Source organism: Schistocerca gregaria, chromosome 4, assembly GCF_023897955.1.
Source record: "Schistocerca gregaria isolate iqSchGreg1 chromosome 4, iqSchGreg1.2, whole genome shotgun sequence".
Lineage (NCBI taxonomy): Eukaryota > Metazoa > Arthropoda > Insecta > Orthoptera > Acrididae > Schistocerca > Schistocerca gregaria.
Window position 1 is genome coordinate 316,447,943 of NC_064923.1, and position 20,843 is coordinate 316,468,785.

The 20,843-nt window shown below is 39.7% G+C and overlaps 1 protein-coding gene across 1 annotated transcript in view; it reads left to right on the forward strand.

The window, feature by feature from the left end:
• The window catches only part of LOC126266958 (uncharacterized), a 444,592-nt gene extending 425,723 nt beyond the window's left edge, over positions 1-18,869 (forward strand). Inside the window, exon 7 of the mRNA XM_049971678.1 lies at positions 12,247-18,869. Coding sequence (XP_049827635.1) covers positions 12,247-16,296 — 4,050 coding nt within the window. The 3' untranslated portion in view covers positions 16,297-18,869. The remainder of the gene's footprint in view (positions 1-12,246) is intronic.
• Positions 18,870-20,843: the final 1,974 nt, after the last annotated feature.

Below are 20,843 nucleotides of genomic sequence, written 5' to 3' on the forward strand. Positions count from 1 at the left end.
ATGACACAAACACACATGCTGCATTGGAAAGTACAACTACTTGATAACTCAATTCAGTTGATGACTGATGAAAGAAACAAACAAATAGCGTGTGGGCTGACTGGCAGGACAGCATGGGCAGGAATGCACGTGGCTGCCTAAGAGGAGGGCCACTTGCTCTGCGTGGCTCTCATATGTATCCGCCACTGTACAAAGGACTATGGTTCCTTGGCGGTGTGACAAATTTAAGCTTCTAAGTCAATAAAATAAAAAGACATGGGCATTTATGTCACATATTTTAATACTTGCAAACTCACTCTTCAAAACCTGTAGGGTACTGCCAGTTGACCAAGAATCATGAAATTTGGCAAGGAGCAAAGTTTCACACTACAAGTAAATGGAAAAAATCTGAAAATTGTTTATTTACAATTAGATAACTTTTTTGCCATCACTACCTTACATTGTATTCATAATCCATCAAAAATCTCATGACGTACTGTTGGGATTTTGATCTGGTTTTCAGGAACAGGTGGACTGATCCATGAGGCTTTTGTATATAACTTACAAATGTTTTATGGTTATTGGCTGGGGTTCGATTAAGTGAAATGATCTGCCACTGTGAAAGTACACTCCTGGAAATGGAAAAAAGAACACATTGACACCGGTGTGTCAGACCCACTATACTTGCTCCGGACACTGCGAGAGGGCTGTACAAGCAATGATCACACGCACGGCACAGCAGACACACCAGGAACCGCGGTGTTGGCCGTCGAATGGCGTTAGCTGTGCAGCATTTGTGCACCGCCGCCGTAAGTGTCAGCGAGTTTGCCGTGGCATACGGAGCTCCATCGCAGTCTTTAACACTGATAGCATGCCGCGACAGCGTGGACGTGAACCGTATGTGCAGTTGACGGACTTTGAACGAGGGCGTATAGTGGGCATGCGGGAGGCCGGTTGGACGTACCGCCGAACTGCTCAACACGTGCGGCGTGAGGTCTCCACAGTACATCGATGTTGTTGCCAGTGGTCGGCGGAAGGTGCACGTGCCCGTCGACCTGGGACCGAACCGCAGCGACGCACGGATGCACGCCAAGACCGTAGGATCCTACGCAGTGCCGTAGGGGACCGCACCGCCACTTCCCAGCAAATTAGGGACACTTTTGCTCCTGGGGTATCGGCGAGGACCATTCGCAACCGTCTACATGAAGCTGGGCTACGGTCCTGCACACCGTTAGGCCGTCTTCCGCTCACGCCCCAACATCGTGCAGCCCGCCTCCAGTGGTGTCGCGACAGGTGTGAATGGAGGGACGAATGGAGACGTGTCGTCTTCAGCGATGAGAGTCGCTTCTGCCTTGGTACCAATGATGGTCGTATGCGTGTTTGGCGCCGTGCAGGTGAGTGCCACAATCAGGACTGCATACGACCGAGGCACACAGGGACAACACCCGGCATCATGGTGTGGCGAGCGATCTCCTACACTGGCCGTTCACCTCTGGTGATCATCGAGGGGACACTGAATAGTGCACGGTACATCCAGACCGTCATCGAACCCATCGTTCTACCATTCCTAGACCGGCAAGGGAACTTGCTGTTGCAACAGGACAATGCACGTCCGCATGTATCCCATGCCACCCAACGTGCTCTAGAAGGTGTAAGTCAACTACCCTGGCCAGCAAGATCTCCGGATCTGTCCCCCATTGAGCATGTTAGGGACTGGATGAAGCGTCGTCTCACGCGGTCTGCACGTCCAGCACGAACGCTGGTCCAACTGAGGCGCCAGGTGGAAATGGCATGGCAAGCCGTTCCACAGGACTATATCCAGCATCTCTACGATCGTCTCCATGGGAGAATAGCAGCCTGCATTGCTGCGAAAGGTGGATATACACTGTACTAGTGCCGACATTGTGCGTGCTCTGTTGCCTGTGTCTATGTGCCTGTGGTTCTGTCAGTGTGATCATATGATATATCTGACCCCAGGAATGTGTCAATAAAGTTTCCCCTTCCTGGGACAATGAATTCACGGTGCTCTTATTTCAATTTCCAGGAGTGTAATATCTTTGCTATCTAACTGTGATAGGTGTAATGCTGCCCAACTACCATGCCATGTCAGTACTAGCATCACAGATCCTTTACAAACTGCTCATTCTGCATACAAATGTTCCCTGACAGTCTGTGCCTACATGTACAGCATCAGTACTGCTTCATTGTAAAATACAATATTTTGGAGTTTCTTTGAGTTAGAAAAATTATTCCTTCATTAAGTGGCGTACGTACACTAGTACTGGTTCGCAGAATGTTTATAGCTTCAGATGACATTATGTTCATTAAAAGATCCCACACACCAAGAAACACTTTAATGTGGCTGAACAGCATACTTCATTTCAACATTCTAAGTGCCGTGTAAAATAGGGATCATTTAAAATGATGACAGATAGATATTACCTGCTAATGATTCACCATGTACACAACTAATAGCGGAAAGTAGATATATGGTGAGGTATAGGTGGTGGTGTAACCCACCATTAAAAACACATTGTCACAAGTTGCTTTTTTATTCAAGTACAATACAGAACAAGTGAGTATAATGTTCATGGTGTCATGTGGCAAGGAAACAGTATCACAGTTTAATGAAGAAGTAAGCCACACAAGGAGCCAGAGCTGAATGAGAGCAAGCACCAGTAAGCACTTGCATTCATAGGTGCACATGGCATGGGATGCTGAATGTGCCTGCATAGTCGTATTGCGCTGTCACCCAAATCACCTCCTAGTAGCACTGATGGAGATGCCAGCCAGTGCATGACAGTTTGCTGGTTACCCCACCCATTCATCCCAGTGGGAGCAACAAGTTGCACCTTAGCACGACAAATGTGAAATTGTACAGCGTTACAGCTGGGCATCTGGGGCATCTGGGCAGTGCCCTGCATTAGGTCAATAGGCCAATATAATTCAGGTGCTGGATGGCCTTGGCAGCTTGACCAGCTCCTGGTCAACAAGGACAGGATTGTACGGCCAGAAGATTCCCATGCAGCAGCATGCTCAGCATCGTGGTGGCTCTGTCACAGGTAGTGACATGGCACACCGTGTCTGTGTTGGGACCTGGCATGGAAGCAAACAGTAGAGGTTGGGGCAGCACCAGAGTCAGTACCACAGCATGATTGTCTGCTGACATCTGGTCCATCTCAGGCAGCCTACAAACAGAGTAAGATGAAAGTGGGACCTTGGGCAATGCACAGGGGAGAGAGGGTGAAGGCAGGAATAGCTCAGGAGCAGGAAGTGAGGAAGCAGAGTGTGTGACAAAGGAGTGATGAAGGACATTGGTGACATAGTTACTGCTAGAGAATCCTCAGGAGGGGGTGGCCAGGCCCCTGTTGCAGGTGCAGCTGATTTTGATGGCAAATCACCGCCCAGGCCCCCAAGTCCGATGTGAAAACACAACAACCTTGGTGCTGCTGGACGACCACTGAAATCCACCTGTTCTGGCACCTGAACTCCCACTCTCACATGAGGCTGCCCAGCCAAAAATGGGGAGATGGCATCACAGATGTCCCCCCAGGTGATGGCAGCATGAGGTTGAGAAGCATGTTGGTCTGACAGCTCTGGAGGAGTTCCACCAGTCCCTTCCCCCTATTTACGTCAACCTGTATGAACCCAAAAAAAGAGTTCATCCAGAGAAAAATCAGCCACATATTTCCACATCTGTGTCTTGAACATGTGTATGAGGCCTTTGGCCTCACCATTTAAATGGGGTGAAAGGGTGGTGACAGCAGATGCTGAATGCCATTGTGGCAGAAGAAAGTGGTGGGAACGGAACTGTGGTCCATTGTCCAACACGGGTATGAGAGGAAGACCTTCTATAGTGAAAATTCTGCTGAGCATGGCAGCTGTGACTTCTGCACTTACATGTTGAGGGATTCCAACACACAGAAAGTTGGAGTGCGCATCAATGACAATCAACCATGTCGTATCCAAGAAGGATCCTCCAAAGTCAACATGAACCTGCTCCGAAGCGCAGGAGGGTATTGGCCAGAAACAAAATGTCTGGCAGGGTGTCATATGCTGTTGTTCACACTGAGAACAGCTGTGAACAAGATATTCAGCTTGCTATTAAATACCCAGCTAGTACACATGGTGCTGGGTGAGTAGTTTTTTCCCAACCCCAGTGGTCCTTGTGTAGGACCTGTAGGATTGTTGGGCACAAAGGTTGCTATGTGAGCACCCAGGGAGGCTGTTGGCCAGTATTGAGGAGGATAATGCTGTCCACTAGGATGAGCCAGTGAAGGTGAGAATTTTGGTGCAATGGGTTGGCATTCCAACTGAGAATGTGGCCAGCCCAGCCTTTTTGGATGTACTGCCGCACCTTCATAATAGAGAAAGTGTTCATTGCCTGTGGAGTCTCTTTGTCCAAGTGGAAGTACCGCAAAATCTCATCTTTCTTGAACTCTGGGTCAGGTCCTTTTGGAAGATAGGAAAGTGTGTCCACATTGGCCTGTTCTGTGGTGCTGTGGTAGTGAATTTCATAATGATACCTGTTAAGAAAAAGTGCCCAGTGTTGGAGGCTGTGGGCAGCCCTCTCCAGTAGCTTTGCTGATGGGCTGAAGAGAGAAAGTAATGGCTTATGATCTGTGATGAGGTAAAACTTTTCTGTAGAAGAAAACATGGAATTTTTTCAGTGTGATGATAATTGCAAGGGCCTCTGTTTTGATTTGCAAAAATTTATTTTGCAGGACATTGAGTGTCTTTGATTGGATGTTCTGAGCTGTCTATGTCTCTGTGAGCCATGACAGCCCCCAGGCCCCGGTCAGATGTGTCCATTGTCACGATAAACTGTTTGCACAGTTGACACATGGCAAGACAGGCAGCTGATGTGAGGGCCTGCTTCAGAGTCCTGAAAGACTTCTTGGACAGTTCTGAGCAGACAAAAGTGACAACCTTCTTCTGTAAATTCTTCAGTGAGTGTGCAATCAACACCATACCCTAGATGAATTTGCCATAATGTGTGATCTTTCCCATGAAAGATTGGAGCTGCTGCAGATTTATGGGATGAGGAAGTGCAAGGATGGCTTCAACCAGCTTCTGTGTGCATCGAATACCATGGCAGGAGATGACATTTCCTAGGTATTCCATCAATGGTTGAAAGAAAACACTTCTCAAGATTGCATTTGTAGCCTGAAGACTGGAGGGCATAAAAGCCACCTCAGGTTTGCTAAGTGTTCTGCCATTCTACAATTACCACAATTTTGTCAAAGTATTTTATACAGCTGAGGACACCCTCTGACAGTTGTTCAAGTGGTCCTTGAAAAATTGCTGGGGTGCTGGCCGCCCCAAAAACTAAGCATTGCAACCAATATGACCCATCCAGCATGTTGACTATGAGGACTTTTTGTGATTCTTCATCCAGAGTAAGCTGTAAGCAAGGTTCAGTAAGACCAATTTTTTAAAAATGCTGTCCTGTTAGTGCCAAGAAAAGTTTGTCAGGTTTTGGAATGAGGTACATGTCAATCTCTCACTGAGAATTAACAGAACCTTAAAATCTCCACACAGGCACAATTTGTCCAGTGGTCTTTTTATAATAACTAAGGGTGTTTCCCACTCACTCACAAACAATGGTTCAATGACATCCAAGGCTATCAACCTGTCGAGTTCTTTTTTGAGGCATTCTGATATGTGAATGACATGGGTGATGTGCAGAAGACATGCTCACGCCCTTAAAGTGATGTGAGCCACAAAGTTTGTCACCTTAACAAGACACCCAGAGAAAATCTCAGAGTATTCCTTACTGAGGTCGTCCAGTTCATGAAATGATATTTGTTCCAAGACCAGGTGGGATGAGTCCTTGTTGATAAATCTGAAGGCTGAGTAAGCATTGAGGCTGAAAAGATTCTCTGTGTGTCACACAAAGTGATTATGACAAAGTTTATGAGGTGACACACCTAAGCTGGAGGATGTTGACAAAATGACATTAATGACCAGTTGCTTCTGATGTGGTGCATGTCATTTATCCAAAGCATGACAGACTGACATGAGATCTCCTTCTGTCTAGCATGCATTGCACTGTGCCCACCTCTCAGGGCAGTCATCTCTGACATGTTTTCGAAAATATTCCCAGCACGACAGAAGCATGTGCTGGTCAGGGGACCAAGATTGCTTTCCTTGTTTTTGAGACTGGGTTGGAGGCCAGCAGTTGCCATATTTGATACTTCAGCTAGGTGGGATTCCTTTTCTGAGTCTGAAGCAACAGGCACTATGTCACACTCCATTATCTAACCTCTTGCTCACAGCATGGGAAACTTCACAGGATTGAGCTACTATTGAAATGAAATGTTCTCCGATGAAGAGTCTTCAGAGTCTATAGCTTTCTGCCATATTTCTTCATCAGGAGTCCCTGAATGATGGCATTCTGAATCATCACTTTGGTATACAGTTCTTTATGTACAAGAGACACAAAATAGCATTTCCTACTGAGTCCCTGTAGTTCAGGCACTCATTCGCAGTAGGATTGGCTTGCCTGTTTACGATACTGTTAAGACTCCATGAGGGTTACAATGTCATAGTAGTGGTGGTGAAAGTAGGCACAGAACAAAACACATATTTTGTCAAAGGACAGATGCACCAGTTCTGTGAGAGGGTCCAGGTTGCACAAAATATGGTATGCATTCAGCACTTTGACCATGTTGGGATCCAATACCTGGAACATGGTGAAATACAGCCAGAAGTGTTTCTTCTAGGCCTCCCACTCTTTTGCTATTCATCGAAAGTTGGGAATGATGGAAGAGTTAAGGCTGACTGTCAGGAGGGCAGAGCCTCATAACATTACTGTCCCTCTAACTGCAGTTGGATAAATTGCTGGAGCATGATTTCCATTGACACATCTGGTGAGGTAGCCTGGGATACAGGTTCCATGATTGCAAAACAAGCATGAATAAATGCATATGACCATCACCAATTATGTTGTATCCCACAACATAAAAATGTACATCACTATTAGAACAAGTATTTTTTTGGATTGTAGGTACAAGATAGGACAAGCAAATATAATGTTCGGGGTGCCATGTGGCAAGAAAGCAGTAACTCAGTATAATGATGTAGTAAGTCATATGTTGACCCACAGATGAATAGAGCGAGCCCGAGTTAGTGCTCACCTACATGGGAATACATGGCAGGGGGCACTGAATGTGACTGCACAGTCATTGTGTGCTGTCACCTAACCCTTGTGCTGCTCCCTAACAATCACTGACAGAGATGTCAGCTGGTGGCCAATGCTTCAGTGGTAGTTCTGTAGATGCCACAGGTTGAAAATAGCAATCTTTTACATAACAATTGTGGTCAGTTTTACAAGATGCACACCATTCACATGTAGAAGACACTGAACAAGGTTTCAGTTTAGATACATTGTATAAATAAAATAAAATTAAAATTAAAAAAAGACTACGGTTCAGGTCAAAATTTCAATCTCCTTGTAAGTTGCAAAATGTTAACCATTATCAGTTAGGCATATAATATTTATGCAGAGACTAATAATGTTATAAAACTGTGATGAAAAATATTGGGAAGTTACATGCAACTCAGTCCAAACTAGCAGCTCAACATAGATGCAAACCATGAACTTTGCTGCTAACTATAATTTTTGGTTGTGATTTGATTGGAAATTACTTATTGTGTCATAAGAAGCTGGAGTATCCCTACAGTTCTGTCTGAAATTAATGAGTTACCAACCACCACATGAAGGAAACTGTATGAGTTGAAGAAAGAACAGAAAATGGAATTTATTAGAATCGTAGTAGTGAAACAAATACTGCGTTCAACAATTATGTGGTAAATATAATTTGCTCTTACTCCCTTCTATTTGCATACTTTAGAGTACATTATTCCTCTTGGAAATTTTGTGGTACCAAAATCAACATCACATGGAAACACTGACAAATTAAATGATTGCAGTTTTGTGAATTCCTGACAAATTACAAATGCTGAGATTCAAATTTACATTACTGCATGCAGTGGGCAATACTCTTGCCGTCTGAGCGTTAAGAGCATACATCACAGTCTGTTTCCTTCCTAGGGTCTACTTTTCTGATTCCACAGACACACTCTTGTATAGATTTATGAGTGGAAGCCAAGGAAGAAAAAATGTGATGGAAAGCAATTAAGCTATAGCCTGTGGGTTGTTACCATTCTACTTGAGTAAAAATAATAAGAAAACAATTACATACAAAAATGCAAAACAGTGCCCTGAAGCACCTCCCTCCCCATGAACCATGGACCTTGCCATTGGTGGGGAGGCTTGCGTGCCTCAGCAATACAGATAGCCGTACCGTAGGTGCAGTAACAACAGATGGGTATCTGTTGAGAAGCAAGATAAATGTATGGGTCCTGAAGAAGGCAGCAATCTTTGCAGTAGCTGCAGGGTAACAGTCTGGATGACTGACTGATCTGGCCTTGTAACATTAACCAAAACAGCCTTGCTGTGCTGGCACTGCAAACAGCTCAAAGCAAGGGGAAGTTACAGCTGTAATTTTTCCCGAGGTCATGCAGCTTTACTGTATGATTAAATGATCATGGCCTTCTGTTGGCTAAAATATTCCAGAGGTAAGATAATCCCCCATTTGGATCCCCAGATGGAGACTACTCAGGAGGACATCATTATCAGGAGAAAGAAAATTGCTGGTCTACAGATCGGGGCATGGAATGTCAAATCCCTTAATCAAGGAGGTAGGTCAGTAAATTTAAAAAGGAAAATGGATAGGTTAAAGTTAGATATAGTGGGAACTAGTGAAGTTCGTTGACAGGAGTAACAAGACTTCCAGTCAGGTGAATACAGGGTTATAAATACAAAATCATATAGAGGTAATGCAGGAGTAGGTTTAATAATGAATATAAAAGTAGGAGCATGTATAATCTGCTACAAACAGCATAGAGAACACATTATTGTAAGATAGACACAAAGCCCACACCTACCACATTACTACTAGTTTATATGCCAACCAGCTCTGCAGATGATGAAGAGATTGAAGAAACGTATGATGCAATAAAAGAAATTATTCAGATAGTGAAGGGAGTCGAAAATATAGTAGTCATGGGGGACTGGAATTCAATAGCAGGAAAAGGAAAAGTAGTTGGTGAATATGGAATGGGGGTAAGGAATCAAACAGGAAGCCACCTGGTAGAATTTTGCACAGAGAATAACTTAATCATAGCTAACACTTGGTTTAGGAATCATGAAAGAAGGTTACATATGTGGAAGAGGCCTGTAGAAACTGGAAGGTTTCAGATTGATTATATAATGGTAAGACAGAGATTTAGGAACCAGGTTTTAAATTGTAAAACATTTCCAGGGGCGGATGTGGACTCTGGCCATAATCTATTGATTATGAACTGTAGATTAAAACTAAAGAAACTGCAAAAAGGTGGGAATATAAGGAGATGGGACTGGCTAAACTGAAAATACCAGAGGCTGTAGAGAGTTTCAGAGAGAGTAATAGGGAATGATTGACAAGGATGGGGGAAAGAAATACAGTAGAAGAAGAATGGGTAGCTTTGAGAGATTAAATAGTGAAGGCAGTAGGGGATCAAATAGGTAAAAAGACAAGAACTAGTAGAAATCCTTGGGTAACAGAGGAGATATTGAATTTATTTGATGAAAGAAGAAAATATAAAAATGCAGTAAATGAAGCAGCAGGCAAAAAGGAATACAAGTGTCTCAAAAGTGAGATCTAGAGGAAGAGCAAAATGGCTAAGCAGGGATGGCTAGAGGACAAATGTAAAGAATGTTGAGGCATATATAACTAGGGGTAAGATAGATACTGTCTACAGTAAAATTAAAGAGACCTTTGGAGAAAAAAGAGCCACCTGTATGAATATCAAGAGTTCAGATGGAATACCAGTTCTAAGTAAAGAAGGGAAAACAAAAAGGTGGAAGGAGTATATAGAGGGTCCTTACGAGGGCAACGTACTTATGGAAAATATTGTGGAAATGGAAAAGGACATAGATGAAGATGAAATTGGAGGCATGATATCGCGTGAAGAATTTGACAGAGAACTGAAAGCCCTAAGTCAAAACAAGGCTCTGGAAGTAGACAACATTCCATTAGAACTACTGATAGCCTTGGGAGAGTCAGCCATAACATCTGGTGAGCAAGATGTATGAGACAGGTGAAATACCCTCAGACAACCCCAATCCCAAAAAAAGCAGGTATTGACAGATGTGAAATTCACTGAACTATTAATTTAATAAGACACAGCTGCAAAATACTAACACGAATTCTTTACAGACAAATGGAAAAACTGGTTGAAGCCAAACTAAGGGAAGGTCAGTTTGGATTCCACAGAAATGTTGGAACACATGAGGCAGTACTGACCCTACAACTTAATTTAGGAGATAGGTTAAGGAAAGGCAAACCTGTGTTAACATCATTTGTAGACTTAGAGAAACATTTTGACAACATTGACTGGAATACCCTCTTCCAAATTCTAAAGGTGGCAAGGGTCAAATACATGGAGCAAAAGCCTATTTACAATTTGTACAGAAACCAGTTGGCAATTCAATAGTTGTGGAACATGAAAGGGAAGTGGTGGTTGAGAAGGGAGTGAGACAGGGTTGTAGCCTATCGCTAATGTTATTCAATCTGTATATTGAGCAAGCAGTAAAGGAAACAAAAGAAAAATTTGGAGTAGGAATTAAAGCTCAGGAAGGTGAAATAAAAACTTTGAGCTTTATTGATGACATAGTAATTCTGTCAGAGGTGGCAAAAGACTTGGAAGAGCAATTGAACGGAATGGACAATATCTCGAAGGAGAATATAATATGAACATCAACAAAAGCTAAATGAGGATAATGGAATGCAGTTGAATTAAATGAAGTGGTGCTGAGGGAATTGGATGAGGGAATGAGACACTTGAAGTAGTAGGTGAGCTTTGCTATTAGAGCAGCAACTGATGATGGTCAAAGTAGAAAGTGTAAAGCGTTTCTGAAGAAGAGAAATTTGTTACCATTGAGTGTAGATTTAAGAATCAGGAATCCTTTCTGAAAACATATGTATGGAGTGTAGCCATATATGGAAATGAAACATGGATGCTAAATAGTTTAGACAAGAAGAGAATAGAAGCTTTTAAAATGCGGTGCTACAGAAGAATTCTCAAGATTAGATGGATAGATCGTGTAACTAATGAGGAGGTACTGAATAGAATTGGGGAGAAGAGGAGTTTGTGGCACAACTTGACTAGGTGAAGAGATCAGTTGGTGGGACACATTCTGGGGCATCAAGGGATAACCAATTTAGTATTGGTGGGAAACGTGGAGGGTGAAAATTGTATAGGGAGACCAGGAGATGAATACACTAAGCACGTTCAAAAGGACGTAGGTTGCAGTAGTTACTCCAAGAAGAAGAAGCTTGCATAGGATAGAGTAGCATGGAGAGCTGCATCAAACCAGTCTCAGGACTGAAGACTACAACAACAATGAAGCACCTGGTAGACATCAGCATCTGCAGCAACAAATCTTGAAATTAGTGGCTTCATGCATCAGAAGACATAATTTTTGTACACTATACAAAAACAGCAGTAACTACATCACATTGTTATTTCCTTTCCTGACTGACTATAAACAAAGGTCAATATTTTATTTGGGCAACAACAAATCCACAGATGTCCATTTTGAATGTTCCCATTAAATCAGTCACATTTTTATTCATTAAGGTAAAACTTTATGTTATTAATAATCTCTTTTCTATTTCCTTGCTTGTAATTTTGCTCTTTGCTGTGCAAATGAAAAATTAAAATGAAAAATTTTCCTTATGTCTCATCAGTTGCAGCAGAAACTGAAACTGGTGTTCTATATGTAGTAAATTAAATTAATATAAAAATTTTGTTTTGCCTCTTTCTTCATTAATTATTTTACACATATGTGTTTAAGACTATTGAAAAATAATAATATATTTGCTCAAATTGTAATTTGAACTATAGCTGAAATTGTAAATGTATACTGATGTATCCAATGTGTCTCTAACCAGTGCCCCAAGGAAAATAAATAAATAAATAATACATTGAAATATCTGTGAGCATTTTGCAAAATCTTTTAACAAAATCAGTTCTTGTTCAATTTAGAACTCTAACAGTAATCTAGGTTCTTCATTTGTGTTTCATTAGATGATACAGGACATTATGTTGATGACAGCAGCTTGTTATGAAAAATAAGCATTATTGTAGTTGATCATGAGGGTACTGAAAACGTGGTAGAAACTTTTTGTAATATTAATCATCCTCATTTTGTTGCAGATTGGCAAGGATAGTCTGAAACGAGGTCATAACATGGGCGGCACTACAAGATCACCAAAAATATCAAAATCTGACTCTTTCAATGACTCTGGAGTTGGGGATTACCCAACACTGAAGGTGACAAATTCACCAAAAAATTCTCTGGCAAGGAAAGATGTGACAAAGCCAGATAAAGGTGCTCGAGTAAGTCCTACTTCTGGAGCTGTGGTTAAACCTGAGAGAATAAAAAAAGTGGTTGGAAAGACAACAGTGGTTGCAAATAAATCTTCAATAGATGAGCCAGATGGTTCACTTGAGATTGTAAATAAATATCAGAAGTTTGGTGTCAGAGTATTGCCTGAGTCATCAGATTCACTGAAAAATGTTAGCGCATCAGTTCAAGGCAATGTTGAAGTGAACAAAGAACAACAGACTGTAAGGCAAGGTACAGTCCCAGATATTGTTTATACTACTGCTGTTGAACCAGAGCGCCATCAGAATGAAAAGAATATAATGCTAGAAAAAGTGGTTACAAGAAGTGGAAGTAATGAGGAGGACAATAACACAGGCAATAATTCATCCTCAAATAGAACAAAGCACAGTGAAAGTGTAAATGTAAAAAATAGCCTACCTGATGATAGTGTGCAAACAGCAAATTCTTTAATTTATGATGAAAGAGCAATTGATGTTGGACCAGTCACAGAGCATCAAGAACCAACTGCTTCTTTTAAACAAGATGCAAAAAAAGAAGTTGAAAAATTTTATTCAAAGAGCACAGATAGTGATACCTCACCTGAAGGTACAAAAGAACACAATGTTAAATTATTTCTTAGCAAAGGTCTGCAGAATCTTAAAGAAAAGCTACATCCAGATAGAAGAAAGAATAATTCATCTGAAATTCCTTCCTTGAGTGGCAATGAAGTGAAAAATAAAATGACCAGCATGCAGAGTGGCTGTTTTTCCTCAGACAGTGAAGAGATTGATGATGATAGAATATTTTCAGTGGAAGGTGAGTCTAAGAAAACAGAAAAGAAACTGAGGAAAGACAACAACTCAGAAGTAAAGGATATTCATTGTAATTTTGAAGTGCCAACAGACATTCCAGAAGAAGTACAAAGAGCTGCAATGGCTGCTCGTTCCAATAGAAAAGCACCTGCCATTGCTGCTACTGTTGCAAATGCATCATTAAGTGACCTAAACAGGATAAGTGACAGCAAATCAAATGAATCAAGGAAAAGTTTGAGTGAAGACAGTTCAAGTGATTATGAAGCAATGCCAGGAATTGCATCTGATAGCTTAGGAAGACCACCTAAAAGACACAACAAAAGGAAAGCTCCCCTTCCCCCTGCGGAGGACTATGAAGGAAGTAACAACAGAATAAGGGAGTCTGGAGACCCTGCATTAAGTCATAAAATTACAGGAATAGAAAGCCCAGCTTCTGCCTTCAGTTTAGAGGAAAATCAAGCTAGCTGCAATGTCAATGGTTCTGAAGTGCCTGACAGCTCAGTAGCTGGAAATGTTGCAACACATACTAAAAGGAATCTTGTTAAGGATTTTGGTGGATGTGAAGATAAATCACCAGAAACTTTTACTCTTGTAGCAGGTGGCACCACTCAAAAGACTGGCCATGACATTTCTGGAAAAGATATTACTAATATAACAGTTAATATAAATTCAGCTGAGACTGTTCAGTCCTTTGTCCCAAAGGCAAATGTTCATGGTGATGTGGGAAACACTAACATACACAATGGTGTAATTCCTGCTGACAGTAGTTCTAGTGGTACATCGACAATGGAAACGAGGAACCTCGACTATGACAGTGTCAACATAAGTAACACAAACTCTGATTCTGATTCAGACCTTGAGAGGATTGAAGCAGACTGTGGCTATGAAGGTAAGAAAAACAAGAAAGGAGGCACAACAATTGAGCTCAATTCCTCTCATATCACAATTCATCATAGTCCATCAAACACAACTCAAGTCTGTACAGAGATTGAAAGTGAAAGTACTCGTAAGGCCGCATCACTAGGAGATCTTTCAAGACTTGATACTGAACAGCCAATGAGTATTCTAGAGAGAGCAGTGTCACTTGATCTGGCTGAAGGTGGAACACCAATTGGCACAAAAAAGAGGAAAGCACCACTCCCACCAGGTGAAGACTATCTTGGAACTACTCAAGATGGTGAGGAAGGTGTCTCCTACAAAAAAGAACCAAGACTAGATGGTGCAATGGACACTTTCCAAAGACAGCGTTTAAAAAAATCATCAGACTGGGGTACCTTAGAAGAAGCTCTAAAACAGAGTGAAAATTTCCTCAGTAAACCAAGCCACCCTAAAGATGGGATGGAATTTTTAGAAATTTCTAAAGTAAATACATCTGATGAATTGTCTGATACAAACAGCAAACTTATACCATCAAATGAGTTTTCATTGTCTGATTCGCAAGTGTTGCAAGAAGGTATGAACAAAACAAGAACAAGCAGTCACTCTTTACCTGATGCAGTTTCTCAAGAATTTAATATGACAGCTACTGGAACTGTAAATTTTGACAACACAACACCAGTGAAAGCTAGTGGCTCTTATGTAAGTGAACCTAATGAAATTAAAGACCAGCAACAGAAAATGGTGCTTCACATAGAATCAGATTTACAAGAAGGAACTGATGGTATCCCTGGCACTCAAATGAATTTATCATCATCATCAGACCAACAGAGCAGTTCAGGAATATCTTATTCTCTTCAGCCAGAGTTAAAAGATACTCCTTCAAGACCAATGAGGCTGGCAAGTTCTAAGAAAGTCATGAACACTGATCCTGCTTCTTTAAAACTGGATTCTTACAAACAAATGTCATCTAGTGTTTTGAGTTCAACTCCTCTCACAAAAAGAGGAATTCCAAATAAAGATCAAGAAAATTCCTTTATGGATATAATGAATTCTTCTCCAATTTCACATGAAAAGGGCATAAGTCTACAAAGCACTGCAGTAGATAATCAACTCCCTCCAAATAGTGAAGGCAGTGTTGATACCACAGTAGTGACAGATTCAAGGACACACAACATTTCTTCAGATGTAGCATCTAAAAGCAACACAGTCTCAACTACAGACCCTTTTATGACAGCAACAAGTAGTGTCCAGGCATCAATTGGTGGAATACTCAGTCAAGATGATCTAACGTGGAGTAAAGAAACACCACCACCAGACTTGCCAACAACACCTGTACCTGTATTAAGTCAGGTATCTTCCTTTGTTCCTTCTTCTACTTCTATGACATACATTACAGAAATTCAAGTAGTTACAAGTGATGATGGCACTAAGCCTAAACACACACTATCTGACATCAGCCAGTCTTCTGGCATGTCAGTACCAGCATCTTTGCATCTAGATAAAGGCTCTCCTAAAATTACATACCAGGGTGCATCTACAAATCCACACTCTTCAGCAAAATTGGAAATTAATGAAGCTGAAATTGACACATCAGATATGTCATACCAGCAGTCAAGAAACAATGTAACAATAACAGCTATTAAGGCAGACATAGCATCAGACAATGCAACACGAGAAACCAGACAAAGCTTGCATATAGCGCCAAATAACAATACAAACAGCGTAGTAGATAGAAAAGGTAAACTTCCAAGGCCACCTGTACCACCACGCAAATCAGAAATATTGTCATTAATGTCTTCAAACAATGTTGCTCAAGCTGTCATGCATCAAGACATACAGCCTTCGACAAGTACAGTTGAAAGACCACACACAGTCACTCAAAGTGCACAGGGTGACACCAGTGGCAGATTCATCACATTTTCAACACTAACACCAAGAGGTGGACTAGGAACTGAGGGCAATGTTGGTAGACACAACAGCAGTTTTGAGCAGTGGGTGTTTTTGGATGAAGGGAATAGAGAGACTCCAACAAACCACAATGGACTAGAAAAAGCTATTGGAAATGTGAATGACTCACCCATAATGAAACATTCCTCATTTCTTACATTCCCAAATAACGGAGCAAGTAGATCACAATCTGTTACTCATATTTCATTTGACACTAAAAAAGAGAGCACAGATAACTGAAATAAATGAAAATTCTTTTTTTTTTACTTCCATGTTATTTTAAAAAAAATTGAATACTGAATTAAATTGATGCAGTGTACTTCATAGATGACAGCTTATTAAAGAGGTAACTGGCTTGAATTACCAAAGTGTTAGTGGGAGTCATGTTCAATTAAGAAAATAAAATTTATGTGTATATTTTTCATTATACAAACTTTTCTTTATTGTGAAATATTCTCATTCACCAATACTGATGAGGGACAAATATCTTCTACAGGAAGCCTTTGTTGAAATAACAGTGAACTGAATTCCTCATTTTTCACTAAAGATAGTGTATACTGTGCTAAGCACACTTTAAGTATGACATGTGAAATGTGTCATAAATGCTATTATAACTAAGTTAGTTGTGTCTGCATTTTAGAAGTCATTGTTGAAACTGAAGGTGCTAATTTTAAAAACTGTGTTTAATTGATGACACAGACACATATGTTACAACCTCATTTTTTTTTCTATACATATATACATAATTCTTCATTAATGTGAGCTAAGAGTTTTACTTATGTGGTTCTAAGCATTCTTTCTCTGATTATAGAAGTGTATACTATGTATACTTACTTTTTGCTGGCATTATCTTTTTGGAGAGTACTTAACATAAAACTGTCAATTAAGACAAGTCTTTTGTTTTTTATAAATATGTGAAAATATCTTACTATCTAAAATTAATTTCATGTAAAAGCTGCAGTTTGAGGAAGAAAACTTAAGAATCCTTATTGTGCTTATCCACTTATGAAAGAAAGTATTCTAAAAGAAAGAAATGTATCTGTTTGTTTATATTCCACCCCAAGTTTTACTTGAAAATGAATTCATTTTAATTTCCCTTTCGATCAACAACCTACACAATGTTAGTTTCATAGACACTACTTCAACTCTAAAATCTCAGTGTGTGCCAGTAAGTCCTTGTGTAAATGTTAAAAAAGAGAATGTAAGTGTACAGTTCTCATTCCAGTTTTTTCATTAATTGTACAGAATTTTCATTCATCAATATTGTTACAAACTACTGTACAGATTAGAAGTATTTCAGTACAAATTTAAGGTTTGTAATAACTTTTTCTGCAAAAAATAGATATACTTTCAACAAATAGAATGAAAACTTCCTTCAGTCAGGATATTAAATGTAGAAGCATATAAGACGACTTAAAAATTTTAAAAGACAGTAGGTAGAAAATGCTAAGCCATATGGAGGGTGTTTAACACAAAAAAGTCTAATTGACTGTAAGCCAAACATAGGAAAAGAATAAGAACTGGTGGAACAAGCAAATAAGCACTTGTGTTTACAAGAACAACACACCAGAAACATAATCTATAGAAAACAAAATAAATATTACAAAGTGTAGTCAGGCAGGTGCGAAAACCATTCCACTGACAGCATTAGCTCCATCAGTGTCAGAAATGGAACCAGATTGCTTTTCATGACACATTTCCTTTAATTTTTGTGGTCCTAGATAAAGAGGTTCATTAGTTACATTTTATTTTTTATTTTTTTTTACATTTGTATCATTGCTGTCTCAATTTTCACATCACCCAAATGAAATTCTTTTTCTTTGTCACACTGGTATAATTTGCTGCTTAAGCATTTGCTAGATCTCACTAAAACTTGTTTTATATTCTCTGAACACCTTTTTGCCATCTTTTTGTCTGTAGCGCAAGGTCTAGTGGTTAACATTACTGCCGCTAGGCCATGGGGTTCAATTCCCAGTCTGTTCAGAGATTTTCTTCACTTGAGGACTGAGTGCTATGTTGGGCCCAATATTTCATCTCATCATCATGATCATCAATGAATGGGTTGCCAAAATGGCATCAAATAGAAATACTTTCAACAGACAGCCAAACAACCCTGGACAAGGTCTCTGGCCATTACTTCATTTCATTTCTCCTCTTGTAATTAAGCCACTACTAGTTTCTTCAAAAATATTCAGTTCTCCTTCACTTCTTTTCTGAGTGCTGGTGTGATATAATCAATGTTATCTAGGTATGTAAAATTCATAAGCAAATTCTGATGCCATTAACTATGAGAGGTTTAGAAACTTAATGATGACTTAAACGTGATATTTTTACCTAATTTCTTATGAATGACCTCCTTTAATTGAAGAGACTTGTTTATTGATACATCCATAACCTTGTTTGAAGAATCAAAATAAGAAGGAAATTATAAGAGACAGCTTGAAACCAGTTCCTCATGCATCTGTCCCTGTCAGATCAAATAAAATAAAATAAAATCAGTCCCACCATAGTCTTGCTAGCACCCTGCATATGTACTAAGTATTTTATCACACCTACAAATTATTGTGTAACTACAACTTTACTTAAGAAAATTTGAATTTGACCAATCACTCTCTCTGTCTCATATGCGAGATATATATTAAGTAACTAAGTCTTTCTATGGTGTACAAAAGTGATGATAATTGTGGACAGAGACTACCATGACTGAAAACTGAAGAAATATGTAATAAATGTGTTTGTTTGTATAGCTTATTTTTCTTATAACAGATACTGTACATAAATATATATGAAATATAATCAAACTTTTTTAAATATGTTGTTTTTCAATTATTTTTTTACCAGTATGCATCCAGTTAATCCCTGTTTTCTCTCTCTGGTAAACATTAGCTTTACAATTTAGACACCTAGTAGCACCAATACAAAGATTATTTTTAATCCACAGCTGCTCTACAAATTTGTTGCACTGTGACATTTGCAACTGTTGCATTATATAATCCACTCTGAACCTTTTCCATTGTTAGAAATGGTATACTAAACCAATCTCAGTTGTACCATCAATTTCAACATTGCACAGTAGTGTGAACTGTTTACTGCTATGGGCCAACTGTGAAATGTACACAATTACCCCCTCCCTTTCCCTACACACATATTGCCTATATTATTAATAATGAGGTAATATATCAAAGTTTCAATTAATAATGTGTAACACAAAATAAAAATTATCATCATGAGTAAAGATAATATCAAAAAACCTTGAATTTAGTAAACTTGTATTTCTCCTTTGAAGTTTAGAAAGGCAGTAGGAAAACTGAGAAGTCTGTAACAGTTGGAACAAATGGGCTAGCCTGTAACTTGTATTCTTTGTAAAAGAAATAATTTAAACTATATTTAAAAAAAGATCCTGTGACTTACCAAACGAGAAAGAGCTGGAAGATAGACACAATAAAAACACACAAACTCACACACAAATATCAAGCTTTCACAACCCACAGTTGCTTCATCAGGAAAGAGGGAAGGAGAGGGAAAGACGAAAGGATGTGGGTTTTAAAGGAAAGGGTAAGGCGTCATTCCAGTCCCGGGAGTAGAAAGACTTACCTTAGGGGGGAAAAGGGACAGGTATACACTCACTCACTCACACACACACACACACACACACACACACACACACACACACACACACACACACACACAAACACACACATATATCCATCCGCACATACGCAGACATACGCAAAGGCAAAGAGTGACTCCTTACCCTCTCCCTTAAAACCCACATCCTTTCGTCTTTCTCTCTCCTTCCCTCTTTCCTGATGAAGCAACCATGAGTTGCGAAAGCTTGATATTTGTGTGTGTGTGTTTGTGTGTTTTTATTGTGTCTCGTTTGGTAAGTCACAGCATCTTTTTTAATATATTTTTCCCATGTGGAATGTTACTTTCTATTATATTCATAATTTAAATTGTTTAAGAGTGCAAGGTTGATAATTAAAAAAACAAATAAATTAAAAAAGATACTAATACAAAAAAGTACTGTTGAGGGAAATGGCAACAAGGGACAGGAGAGGACACCAGGTGCACTCAGTGTGTATACCTGGGGGCCTCATTCAGCATGTTGAAGAGGCTATTCTGACAGCCATTCAGGGTTGGGTTTTTTGGGGGAGGAGACAAAACAGTGAGGTCATTGGTCTCATTGAATTAGGGAAGGAAGCTGGCTGTGCCCTTTCAAAGGAACCATACCAGCATTTGCCTGAAGCAATTTAGGGAAATCATGGAAAATCTAAAACAGAATGGCCGGACACGGGATTGAACCACCATCCTCCTGAAGTAATTGAGGAAACAGGGTGCAACCAACTGCAGATTGAATAAGAATAAGAATCTTTATTAGCTGTTCAGTATTTTCTTATACAATGGGCTTCATCAATAAGTTCAATTACAGTTTAAAGATGATTATATTCTCATAACAATGTATATATAAATCATATGAACATTAGTGTAGTACAATAGCACACATTTGGAATTTTATATATTGTTAATTTTACAATAAAAAAGAATACATTATACAAATTTATATTAAGCGGGTAGTATTCATGTTGATGACATTATGTCATTATCACATACATGTTGATAACATTATGTCATTATCCTAAGATATTGATAGAAATATAGAGCACTTGAAATAGATCTATTATGCCTATATGATAGATACTGTTTTTCCAAATTTAGGTCCTACTACAGGCAGAGGTACCTTTCTCTATCTTAAAACAGCAAATCTGCCATATTACAATCTTTAT